This window comes from Aspergillus oryzae, chromosome 5 (assembly GCF_000184455.2).
Source record: "Aspergillus oryzae RIB40 DNA, chromosome 5".
NCBI classification, from domain to species: Eukaryota; Fungi; Ascomycota; class Eurotiomycetes; order Eurotiales; family Aspergillaceae; genus Aspergillus; species Aspergillus oryzae.
The window spans coordinates 3826286-3839213 of NC_036439.1; the positions used below are offsets into that span (position 1 = coordinate 3826286).

The 12928-nt window shown below is 45.5% G+C and overlaps 2 protein-coding genes across 2 annotated transcripts; one reads left to right on the forward strand and one right to left on the reverse strand.

Moving 5' to 3' along the window:
- Positions 1-486: 486 nt before the first annotated feature.
- Positions 487-4178, forward strand: AO090120000429 (uncharacterized protein; the record flags this gene model as incomplete). The annotated part of the gene is made up of 2 exons (XM_023237731.1): positions 487-967; positions 2845-4178. The coding sequence occupies 2 exons, from the start codon at positions 487-489 to the stop codon at positions 4176-4178; spliced, it is 1815 nt and encodes a 604-aa protein (XP_023092530.1).
- Positions 4179-9086: 4908 nt separating this feature from the next.
- AO090120000430 (intradiol ring-cleavage dioxygenase) lies at positions 9087-10128 on the reverse strand (the record flags this gene model as incomplete). The annotated part of the gene is made up of 2 exons (XM_001824090.1): positions 9087-9445; positions 9504-10128. The coding sequence occupies 2 exons, from the start codon at positions 10126-10128 to the stop codon at positions 9087-9089; spliced, it is 984 nt and encodes a 327-aa protein (XP_001824142.1).
- Positions 10129-12928: the final 2800 nt, after the last annotated feature.

The following is a 12928-nucleotide window of genomic DNA, read 5'->3' on the forward strand; positions in this document are numbered from 1 at the left end:
GGTATGTAGCCGATTTCGATTTGAAATAGAATGCTAAAGTTCTTCAGCGTACCACGGAACCAGATCGGCAACATCGGGTGCCAGCGATGACTGCATGACTGCGGCATTTACTTCCATCTGTCAAAATTCTCTCTTACTCATGTTAAACTTTTCCTCTCCGTGTGACGAACCGAGTGACGCTTTGCGGCTGTGCCCGCTGCTCAGCTGTCAATCACTTCTATCTTAATCCCGCACATAAATAGCCCTAACTATTCCCGACTCCTATGAGTCTCCCGCGCCCAATCGACGAAATATCTCGTCGCTTGGAGAATTTACTCTTTCTATTTTCGATTGAGAATCGAACTCATTACTTGTCCTCCATCAATGGCATTTACTCCACGGTCTCCCAAAAACAAAACTACAACCACTTCTGAGATCCTCAGCTGGCTCAAGAAGTGTCCAATGCAAAGACACAACTAAGCGACCTATGTTCCAACACTCATAACAATGTCAGCACTCTACAAACTGGCGGCAGTCAACAATGGCCCAGAGACCAGCTGGGACGACAACCACATGAGACTCCTCACTCGTCTGAACGACGAGGAAATTGAAATCCTCCAACTTCCCTCGCCCAAGTGTTCGGCTAAGCGCATATCGGCCGAATTATGCCAGATGCCAATGAAGAAAGACCAGATCATGGGCCCTCCCTGGAGACTCGGTATCTGTGCCATGGAAGACAAAGCACTCAGCAAGGCCAACCAAGAAATATTCCGTCGCTTACAGGTAGACGGTCTTATCGAGGTCATCCTGTTTGGCGACAAGACACTGTTGAGTAAGCGGCCGGAAGAATGGCCGATCTGTGATTTTCTGATCGCGTTCTATTCTGATGGTTTTCCCCTCGAGAAGGTCATTTCGTACACAAGACTCCGCTCGCCATCCTGCTATAATGACTTGCATATGCAGAGTCTTCTCTTTGATCGTCGGCTCTGTAATAGAGTCTTGGATCATCTTGGTGTGAGAACTCCGAAGAGGCTTGAGGTAAACCGTGACGGTGGTCCCAAGGCTCATGACTGGGGTCTCCTTCAGCACGTGTATGATCGGATGGGACTGGTAATACCAGGTCCTCAGGAGGGAGAGGCAACCCATGAACGGTCTCATCCACCGAAAGTATCCCTTTCAGAAGACGGGAATACGCTTCTAGTGGACGGTCGAACCCTCCACAAGCCCTTTGTGGAGAAGCCCGTCAGTGCGGAAGACCACAACATCTACATTTACTTGCCAACGACTTCCCGGGGCACCGGCGGGGGAAGAAGACTGTTTCGGAAAGTTGGCAATAAGTGTTCCGAATACGACCCTGACTTGGTCATGCCCCGGTGTATTACCGAGCAGGGCACGACCAGTAGTTACGTGTACGAGCCGCTCTTGAACGCCGACAATGGAGAAGATGTCAAAGCCTACGCAGTGGGGCCCCAGTACTGTTTTGCGGTGACACGGAAATCGCCCGCAGTCACAGGCGTGGTCCATCGGGATGCAAGCGGCAAGGAAGTAAGACTGCCCACCGAGGTCAGTAAGGAGGAGGCAGACGCGGCTGCCAAGATCTCAACAGGTTTTGGGCAGTCTGTCTGTGGGTTCGACATCGTTCGAAATAAAGGCAAGAGTTACGTGATCGACGTGAATGGCTGGACCTCGGTGAAAAATCAGCCTAGCTTTTACGGTCAATGCGCTGATATCCTGCAGCAGATGCTTATGTCTCATGTTGCTAATAAGATTGCTAAGAAATGATAATGCTACCTCGCGATAGATAAGTTATGTATCTAGATGTGTACATAGCTTAGACCCATGGTATAGACAGACAATACAACACATCAAGATCGGCTCGGTCCAGAATTACTAGTTAGGGTTGTAACAATATTTGCGTAACCTCACTGAGTCACTCTATCAGTCCACATCTTGCTTGAAGTAGCCTATCAGTACTACCTATTACTGCCGCTGGAAAATCGCTCATGGTCAAAGGCCGCCTTCTTTCTGGGTTGAACCCATATTCATCTCGGACCGGGAAGGGGATCAGACTTTTTCTAGTAGGGTTACATGCGGGCTGCAAGCTATGATGGGTGTGCAATTGCAGCGGTGGAGCGAATACTGGCACCGACCAGGTTGAGTCTAGAATGGCATCTTGTTTTCCACCCTAACTAGCCCAAGCCCTCGTGAAGGCCCTCTTTTAGGGACCTTTGGGGAATAATGGGTCGACTCTTTATCGGCTCGACTAGTGGGTCTTTAGTGGAATAAAAAAAATTAAGACTTATACTCTTATGTAAAAAGAAAGTAGTAGAGAAAAATACTTTTGCTGCCTAGGGCTGTATATTGTATATAAGCCTATATCGCATAAATTCTTCCATCGTCCGCTTACCCAGACTCTAAATCAAACCCTTTCAACATTGTTGTTTCTAGTGTGAACGCGACACACCTGAACACAAGTCTCTATCTTTGTCATTACCATAACTCTTTCGAATGGCTGATTCTAAACTTATGAACAATTCTACTGTGATCGTATCCTTGATCTCAGTATCCCATACCGACCTGGAGGCAAGTTGCGGATTTGCCGAAGTGACTCGACCCCCCTAGAACCCTAATCCCATCAATCTTATCGACTATATCGGTTGAATACATGGCCACCCCGTTTGGACAAAATGAAGCACTACAAGCCAACTTTTCGGTGCGAGATTAAAGGTGTCGCAGAGACCCAAAACCTGTCCATTGAACAAGATACGAAGGAGGCAAAAGCCGGCAACGTGACAATAGCTGGCGAGGTCACCGGATACAAAGTTAAAGCAAGTCCTCGGCTGCTGGATCGATGGCTGGACACAGTCGTCCGCATTGCTGGGTCTGCACCGATCTTCTGCTTTATCGTTGGTGCTCTTCTCGTTTGGGCTTTCTTGGGCATTCGCTTTGGAAAATCTGCTGAATGGGCCGCTGTCATTTCAGATGTACAGGCTATCCTGTGCTATGTGTTCGACTCTTTCCTCATGCGCCAACTGCTCCGCGAATATTCCGAACAGCAAGAGGCCATGGCTGAGATGAAGTCGAGACGGAACAGCCATGAGCGAATGCTCGGGAAGCTCAAGAACAAACTGGGGCCAGAGGGGGTCCATCGTGTATCCCAGATTAGTGGCAATCGGCCCTTAGATGCACTGGATCAAGGGACACGGACACAAGGCTGGTTTGCGCGAATGATTATTTTCTCCGCGTGGGCGTTCGGGCATATCATCACCGTGGGCATGTACTGGGTCTGCATCTTTATCTGGCTGGGCTTTGGACACTATTGCGGCTGGACGGACCAGTGGCAGCTGTACATCAATTCAGCAACGTCGGCTTTGATGGTCCTGGTATTTGCGTTCCTGGATTGTCTGCGGGAATGCTACGCCGACTATGTCAACAATTGCCTGGACGCCATCTTCCGTCTTGACGCTACACTCGAGAAAGAGCTCCGCTGCATCACCGATGACCACCTTCCAAACGAGCCCGAGGTTATTCAGCCGCCGCGTGAGAATCCACTACAGGTAGCCGTATTCTACTACGCCGACATCATCGGGACACTAGTCGGGATCATGATTCTCATAGCGGTGATCGTTGCCTGGGCCGCAGTCGGACCGGTCTTCCACTTCAATGACAATTGGTGGCTCCTAATTGGCACATACGCGGGGCTGATCGGTCTATTCGACAGTTTCATTCTGCGCAATATCCAAGGCAAGGTGAAGGAGTACACGGTTTGTCAAATTCAGAGCCTGGAGAAAAGAGACATGACGCTCTTCGCTAAGACGCAGATGGCAGTCCCGCCCAAAGATAATTTTGATACATCCTCTGTCACTCACCGAATCTCGATTGCTATGGGGAACGTCTGCTCGCATCTGCTCATGGTGGTTGCTGGCTTCCTGCTTACTATTGGCTGTGTGATTGGTTCGAGTGCAATGAGGTGGAGTACGACGGGGCAATTGATTTCGAATATTCCCCCTAGTATTATCGAGACCTTTTTCATGCTCATTTTGATCACCGGCCAGAATGATGCGGATGCCAGCGCGAGGGTTGATATGACTAATATTTATCACCGGCGGCAGAGACTCTTGTGGTTTGTTAAGGACGCTCGGGAATACCTGGCAGTTCGTCCAGAGTCAGCAGACCTCGCTGAGAAGGGTGACAATTAATTCTCTGAAGTCACAGTTGTCTGGATAGCATTGTAATTGCTATTCGTGAGTTTTCGAGACTGTCTCGCTTCAACATGCGTTACAGTTGGTTTGATTCTTTGGTTTCCCCTTCGCTCAACCGATAGGGCATAGTATGAAAGTTATAGTTTTTGATTTGTATTTTGTATTTTTTATTCTCCCTTTTTTTTTTTTTTTTTTTTTTTTTTTTTTTTTTTTTTTGATTTTTTTGTATCTTTGTTGTCGTTCAGTCAAATACACCAATTGAAATATACCGCTGTAACTTGTAAACCCTGGATCAAGCACAGCCCAATCCCACCCAACACCTTCATACAGTGTCCCGAGTCCATTTCCCTCAAAGTCTGACATTATCCGTGGTAGCATGTGAAGTCACACAATAGAAGAAACCATAGAGCAACTCTAGTTCATACCAGGAATAACACCAACCCCACCCAAAATCAACAAAATCCCTCAACCCAGCCAACTTCTTAGTACAACATGACTATATCGTGGTCCAAACTAACCCACCCGCAACCCATAGGGCTGAACGCCCCACTTGTCACCGCAGGGAAAAAGCTTAATTTCCCGAGAATGCCTCGTTCTGAGTGGATGAATTCTCTTAGCTTGACCGGGTTGAAGAACTAGATTGACCCTGGAAAAGCTGTTGCCTACAGCACTGCCTCTTTCTTGGGAGATGGATACCGCCTCGACCTGCTTATTTGGATTAGCTTGCTTTTCAGTGGGTAATATCCATCTCGGAGAATCTAATAGGAGATAAAAAAAATTGAAAGTGACTCACTGTGGACGGTAGTGAGGTGAGGTGTTTTTTACGGGCGAATTAGATGGTGTACAGGCTTCACGGGGTGGGCTGTCTTTCTTCTTGAGTTGTTGGTATGTGCCTTGGGTCATACGGTTGATATTGGTTTTACCCTTGTTTTGGAATTATTGGGGAGGGAGAGGGGCATTCACGAGATAGTACAGGAAGCAATTAGGTGTTTCAATTATGTTATACCTAGAAGTACTAGTATGGATGCTGGTTACTAGGATTTCTGCGTGTATCGATAGTATATATCCTGCGTGTTAGTCTGTATGGAAATAAGATTTCACGGCTGATGGATAAGGACTCATTTATAGGGGATAGAGCCTAATTTGATCCAGACAAATGAGCTTCTACCACGCCACCATTGGAGACCATCGCACAGCCTTCTTTGAGGAGACGTTCTATTCACACGCGAAACATATACGTCTGCAACATGCTCGATCAGATCCTTTATAGTATTCACACAGCCTACTGCAACAGCAGCATGAAAAACCAACCCAAAAACACCGTGATGTATACAGGAGTATGGAGGAGATGTATGGATATCTACTCCAGCCTCAACCAACTTTTTCACGTATTCTATATTCCCTTCAATACATACAATGTGCAAGAGCATCACTAGTACCAGATCGCAAGGATCAACAGATAAACCTTCATCTAACAGACATAGGATAATCGTTTCCACATCTTGTCGACCACAGTCCCTTTGAAAGCAAGTGCGAACTCGGCATGATGGCGAATAATCAATGTACCTTACAAGTTCATCTTCGGTTCAAGATCCCGACCGATCCCAGAAATAACGTCCGGGAGACTGCATGACGACACAATCATACATTCTGAAAACAACGGCGCCAGTGTGAATTTCATATCGGAATACTTGGTAAAAGGCCCAACGACAAGCAGGATACACGTTTACATTAGCTCCGTGGGACACGAGTAACTCAACCACCCTTCTCAGGGGGCCCGTGAATACTGTTTATGGCTAGATGAAAGATGTCGGATTCCCTTTCTAGAAGATTCCGAGAATGACTTTGTACATGATTAAACAAAATGGATTGATCAATGTCCTCGATGTCTTCGCGGGGCATCCGTGTTTCCACTGCTTCGGTGCCAAAAGACTAAACTGCTCTACCATCCATGCAGATCAATGTATTCAGCTCCACTTACAGCAAGGCAAAGCATATACTAAGTAGCACTAGCACTACCTCCTTCCCATCCTTCTAGTAGACATAATAAGCGAATACTATGTGCAGATGCTCACATATCGATACTCCAACTATGACTTGAGCACAGTAGAGGATTTCCCAGTGCTCGAGCGGGTGGTGAAATCATTCGAAGCATGTAATACAAACTCCTTTGCGTACCAAAGAATCGAAGTAGTTTTTAACTTTGTCCGCCCAGACGTTAAATGGAAGAAGCTGTTCTAGGCTTCGCTGCTTAGGGTACCGGGCTGTTCACATCTACCGCGAGTATACTTTCAACTCTATCTGTCAAACGAACCCAAGTCCATTAAAATAAAAGGTCCCAGTGGGAACTACTGACGCTTCCTTTGTCCACTATTACATAATCTACCCGCAAACAGCAGCCGTTGCGGGGCAGTTTGAGAAGTGGCATCTAGTTGGGCTAAATAGTGACTTGCAGTGCTCCACCTGGATTCGGTTTCCGCACGGAATTAGTATCATCGGCATGCAAAGGTGAGCTGGCAGAGCAGATCTATTAGCCATGAAATCGGGTTTTTGTTCAGCTACCAACAGTGGACGCGTCATATCCACTGCCCAGAGAAGGTAACTATGTTACATTTATCTCTGGTTCAGAATATTCTTGTCTACATATAAATTCGATTCTTCATCCTCCCGTTTGCCCTATCATCCTGGCAGCAAATAGCATAAATCACCCTTCACTGCTCACCTCTCTTGACCTGTCCATCATTCTTCGAGCAACAGATCCAGTTTTACTCAAACCATCTTCAATCCAAACTACTTCGAGCAAAACGCCTCAAGATGTATAACCAGTGGATCGGATTCAATATTGTCAATAACTCTGGGAGTTTTATCAAGATCAGCAATGCTTATCTGAGTGTGTAAGTTTACCTCTAATTCTTCCGTGAGAGCTCTACTAAGAGTTTTTCGTACGGCAGTGGTAAATTCTATCGGTGGGATGACAAAGACAACGAAATATCTTCCGATTCTGTCATCAATACCCGAAACCTACCTGGCGTGCAGGACCTGTCCTTCGGCTCTTGTGGCAGGTCGGACGCGCCAGTTGGTACCGAGGGTGAAATATCTTTCGAAGCTGATGGCAAGGTCGTGGCGAAGGTAGTATGGGACTGTCCAGCGCCGGCTGGGTCATGGAATATAGTGAAGAGCTTTTCTGAGGCTGATGGGTTTGGTATAAGTCATAATGGCGACGGTTCTACTGGTGCAATTGGACTTGTCACTTTCGAAATCAGCAATACCTAGTCATTCTCTTTGTCCATTGGTAGTCTGTTGATGGGGGCTGGGAAAGGAAGAGCTAAGCTGGGTTGATCTCTGCTATGTAATACCCTTATGAGTATCTTTCAATAAAAATCTTCAGTTGATGAAGATAATCCCATTCTACGTCCATAATTACCGTAAGTAAATATGATGATATCTTAGAATTTCGATAATCAAAGTAGATTCAGAGCTTGGTTTTATTAATAGAGCCTGTAATTTGATACAATTTCAATTTTCTGCCCCCTTACTGGACAGTTGTCAGATTAATTATCTGTTTTATTGGGGCCGCTTCATCCTTGAGACTATATAGGCCTTCTTTATGAGTATCATCCACCGTGATACTGAAGAATGGGTCTCTAACTTTGAGACCCATTCTGACCCTATTTTTTTGAGGTTTGGGTGCACTCAATGTCTCCATCGTATAAGGCTGGGCATCAAGCTTGTGGAGTCTCTTATCTTCAGATTATCTGAAATAATATTAGTACTATGGATGCTTTTCTGTGTAGCTGCCGGTGTTCATGCCAAGCGTAGGATAGAGGATGCTATGTTGTGCCATACCAGATAAAAATATAATTACAGAAGTTTACCGCCATATTGCAGTTGCTTTGGTTTATATATTGTTACTTTATATCATACCACCAATATATCTCTAGCATAGAAATAGTCTATGATATGATATATATTAACAGCTATCAAAGTCCCCGGAAGAAAAGGCTCTCTGGAATGTGCACTAGACTGCTTAGATACTATGGACTACCCAAATGCTCTTATAGAATACCTTGCTGTGAATAATAATACCATTAATTGCTAGCAGGGAAGTCTAAATAGAGATATTGCTTCATTACTCATATTTCTGCTATAATAAGAAAGGCTCCAGCACTGTTTATCTCTGTTTTTTTATTAATACCATTTATGTGTATATTATGTACAATCTCGGCAATCTTTAATGTTTTTTTTTAAAAAGCACCTGCATCTGGCTCAATCTCCATAGCAAAGCTTCATTTGATGCAGCTCAATCTCTTGAACTGAGTCCGCTACAACAGTGAGCTGATTTAAATAATCAAGCGGTGGTCTGCCAAATACATCGTTAATGTCGCTGTCATTATTTATTTTCCAAGGCAATGAAGTATTTGGACTTGGGGAATCTGTGGAGAGATGAGAAATAGATGGTGTATCCAGGTATTGAGTTTGGATCGCGAAGGACGACAAGTTCCTATCCTGATGGGCATCCCCTCAAATACTTCTGCCTGAACAATTGTGGCGAAATTTCGAGGAAGACTGACCCGAAACCGCTCTAGCAACAGTCACTTTACCTACAAGCCTGTGAAAAAAGTGAAGGTGGCGAATAACTACAACAATAACAATCTATATCAATCTATAGTTTTGTGCACTGTTTGATACATATAGTTCCAAACACGAGACAGACTCTCAGTAATAAGTCTATACCAGAGCAAAAGAAAACCCATACCCGTCCCATATTCCCCATATAGCTAAGCAAGCAGGAATAGGAAAGCAATCCTACAGTTTGACACACAGGTGCTATAGTCTAAAGACTAGAAACCATAGAGTTTATACTCTAGTGGCACCGCGGCGGCAAAAGATGATTGGGAAACCATTCTATAACACACCCACATAGTTGTCACCATGTTCAATGGCACTGGTGTCAACACCTAGGGTAATGTAACCAATCATTCCCTTGGTTACGTCCTTTCCATCCATGGGCACGATATCGACCACAGGGTTGAAGCCTCCAGCCGTGTCGTAAGGGAAAATAGAGTCCTCGGCGTTGGTGGTACGGTTTATCTGCGTGTGAGAGGCGTAAGGCTCAAGAGACATGATCTTCTCTGCCAGCGCTTCGTCGAAATATAGCTGGCCAGTGCTCACGACGTTTCCTGTGACAATGGTACCGTTTTCACGGAGAGTCCAGTCGGTGTGAACTTGAACGTGGATGTGGATTGTACGCTCAACATAGAATCCTGCAGTCACATTTATAAGTAAGAGTTGTACTGAAGGTCCAGCCAGCCCGCTACTTACCAGGGAAGATGGTCTTCATTTCCATCATACCATGTTTATCGGTAGGCCACATTCCGCGCAGGAAGGTAGTATTATCGGTGTGCAGGTCAGTGATTCCAATTTTGTAGTCGCTCCCATTGATGCCCAGCTCATTGAGGAGCTCGACAAAAGGAGTGTTGGGCGACAGGTGCGTGAAGCTGGAGTAGGATCCAGTAGCATTGCAGTGCCACATATCGATAAGAACATCCTCGAGAGGTTCGCATGTGGCCATGTCGAGAACACCAATATCTAGCCACAGCGGTACACCGGGCTGGTTCTCAGTCATGTCCCGGCGGAGCGTTTGCGAGGGGGGGTAGACATAGGGTCCCTCAGTGACCTCGGGGGTCAACACGCAAGTGTCGTTCTGGATAGTCTCGAAGTAGGGTGCCTCGGTGTGAACAGAGAATGTAGTGTTGTGACCATGCCAGCGGCGGTCGATGTTCCGTTTCCAGCGCCGCTTATGGTACTGGGAAACGTTCTCGCGACACTTCAAACCCATTGCGGAGCGACGACTGATCTCGCTACGACTCAGGATATCGTGTGGCCCCGCATGAGCCATAGCAGTGGCCAGCAAGGCCAAGGTTAGGAGCGTAGAAAATAGATGCATTGTAACTTGGTATTCGGCTTAAGGATTAAACAAGTTGTCGTGGCATGGAGGAAAAATCCTTTCTAGTGTGGCGGACGACCCTGTATAAATAGTCCGGTAAGCAATGAGGGAATTACGCAGCTGAGCTCGCTGCGGTACGCGAGTCCATTCAGTTCCGGCATAATGTCTATGGACTCACCCGGTTTGTGGACCATGATGGGACTGAAACCGAAGTTGAGATAGGGATCCTGAAACATGACGCGGCTTGAGAATGACTACATGGACGACTCCGCGGAAACTCCACACCGACGAGTCCAACAGATACCCATTATTCAGCGGATATAACTTGGCCCTATAAAGAAATGAAATAGCGGCGGTACTAGACTGCAATCTGCCCATTGACATACTTCCTAGCGTAGTAACTCATACAAAACGCTGTGGAAGAGATCAAGAAGAATTGGGTGAGCCCTGAAGTCTATCGACAAATTCAATAAGATCTCGTCATTTTTATCCCTTCAATATAATAGTGCCTCTATGTTAATTTCCTACGTATTCATGTATTGAGGCCGCAATATCAAAGGTATAGTCATTGATGAGACATGTCTTCGGGAATATTCCCAGTGCGGAAGTCGAAGCACCAACCTGCCCCACAAATAAAACTTTAAATTGGATGAAAGATCCTTCCTGGTTGAGAAAACCAAGATAAGGCAAAAAAGGCCCGGCGTTCTTCGAACTTGGTTGCCTACTATAGGACCCAGAGTCTTCAGATTTAGGGCTTTCGGCCGGCTCAGATGGGAACTACACGGAACTACGTTAGGTTTACTAACTCGGCGAATCTCCTCTTAGTCAGCTACAGGGGCTGACTTCAACCAATCGGATCGAAGAGCTGAAACTAGGGCCTGCTCACTTTAGTACTGGGATCTGCGGCCCGCATACCAGGAACCCCGTGTAGACACAGAACAATGCCTGGAAGGGAAGCAGACTAGATTTACCGCTTAGTAAAGCATAGCCTCACATGCGATAAGAGAATATTGTACTTCCATGATTGCCTCGCATTCTAGGAAACTAATGATGATCTGTAAAGCAGACATGTCCAAATATGGTATCCAATCCAGTAGTAGCCGTAAGCTACTCAGCAGCGGCTATGCAATACATCATGAGAGAAGAAGAGAAATATGATGCGGAGTGAGGCCGGATAATCACAACATCTGTGACTATTAAGCAACGACCAGAACAAGCCAACGAGTGATCCAGGGCGGTAGCCGTCCATCGCAACGACCCCCCTTAGTCTTAGCTATGAGCAACTAGAAGTGGGCCATCCTTGTTACAATAAGAGGTTGTATCATATTCTTCAGCCACAGGCATCCTTAGGATTCCAATCGTGGTCGATTTCATTGGAGGCAAGCCATTCGGCGCTATACTCCGGATAACGACTGGGAACGGCTCTCATAGATTTCGTCTACTTCCTATTCCGTTCGTTTGTCCACTTTTACGGGGCTCGTACTAATATTCTCGGAATTACGGCCTGGCCCCTATACTTCCTAATATTCCGGGAGGAATGGCCCAGTGCTAATGACAGATAACAATAGAGTCGTCATCGATTGACTTGATGTGCTGTTGAGCCCGCTGCATGCTGTTTTGGGCGAGATTCCGGTTCTTTTCCATTCGGCCGTTCCATCCCCTGTGCACGGGGATATTATCGACCATTGATTTATGTTATCAACTTGTAAAACAAAAGCTAGATCCGTGACAATATTCCCAATATATCTATCAAGGAAGAGAAGATTGACTCCCCATAGCAGCTGTACTGGTTCAAGTACCCTGAGTAGTTTGTACAAAGAATCTCACACATACCAGACCCAGATATCACACTCGATTATTCAATTTTTACCATATACTTGGTTGGTGCCTCATTAGGAGTACCAACTCCTCAGTAGGTTCATACTAGGTAGTCTACCTTCTAGCACAAGTAGTTCTTTCTCTCTTTTAAAGGAAGATATCCATATGGAAAAGATACATAAATCAATAAATACATAAATAAATACATAAAAAGAGAAAAAAACCCTTCACCCAGGATGTTACCTCACTACGTACAACATCCACCATATACTATGCTCTCTTAAACCTACGTGTCTTGCACATTATACAAGAAGTCCTATCCAAGTCATCTAAATATGGAACCTCTACCATATCTTCTATCTTCCTTTCATTGTTTGCGCTATCACGTTTCATTCGTCTACATATCAGGCGGACTATAATCATCCCGTAAGACTTTTAGCATATATCTACCCAACAACTCAATAATCAAGGATATTACCTCCCAATATAAACCCAATACTATACTAATCCAACTAGCACATCCCACCCTACCTATCACTACAAACCCCTCCCAAAAGCCACATCTTCTAATCCAAGGCCGAAGTTTGCAGTGGACAGGAAGAATGTAACCCTGAACCGCCATCCAACACGGCTTACATTCCCGAGATAACAAACCCTGATATCTAACCTTAGGCTATATTACTTGCATATAGACAATCGCATTCTTTCGGCTGTGCATCATTTACGATCTTAGGTAATCTTACTATGTATACTATCAAATCACAGATCATATTCATACTCCGACTGTCGACTAGTAAATAAGTAATACACAGCCTGAAATAAACATACTAACGTACAGTACAGCAAGTTACATACATTAAACCAAAGACTATAGTAACTCCGGCGATAACCTGTCCAGTCAGGAACACCTGCTCCGGACTAGTTGTCATCTGTCAGTTTTCCGAGGCGCCCGATTGATAACCTTAGGCTCCGCTTTTAGTGA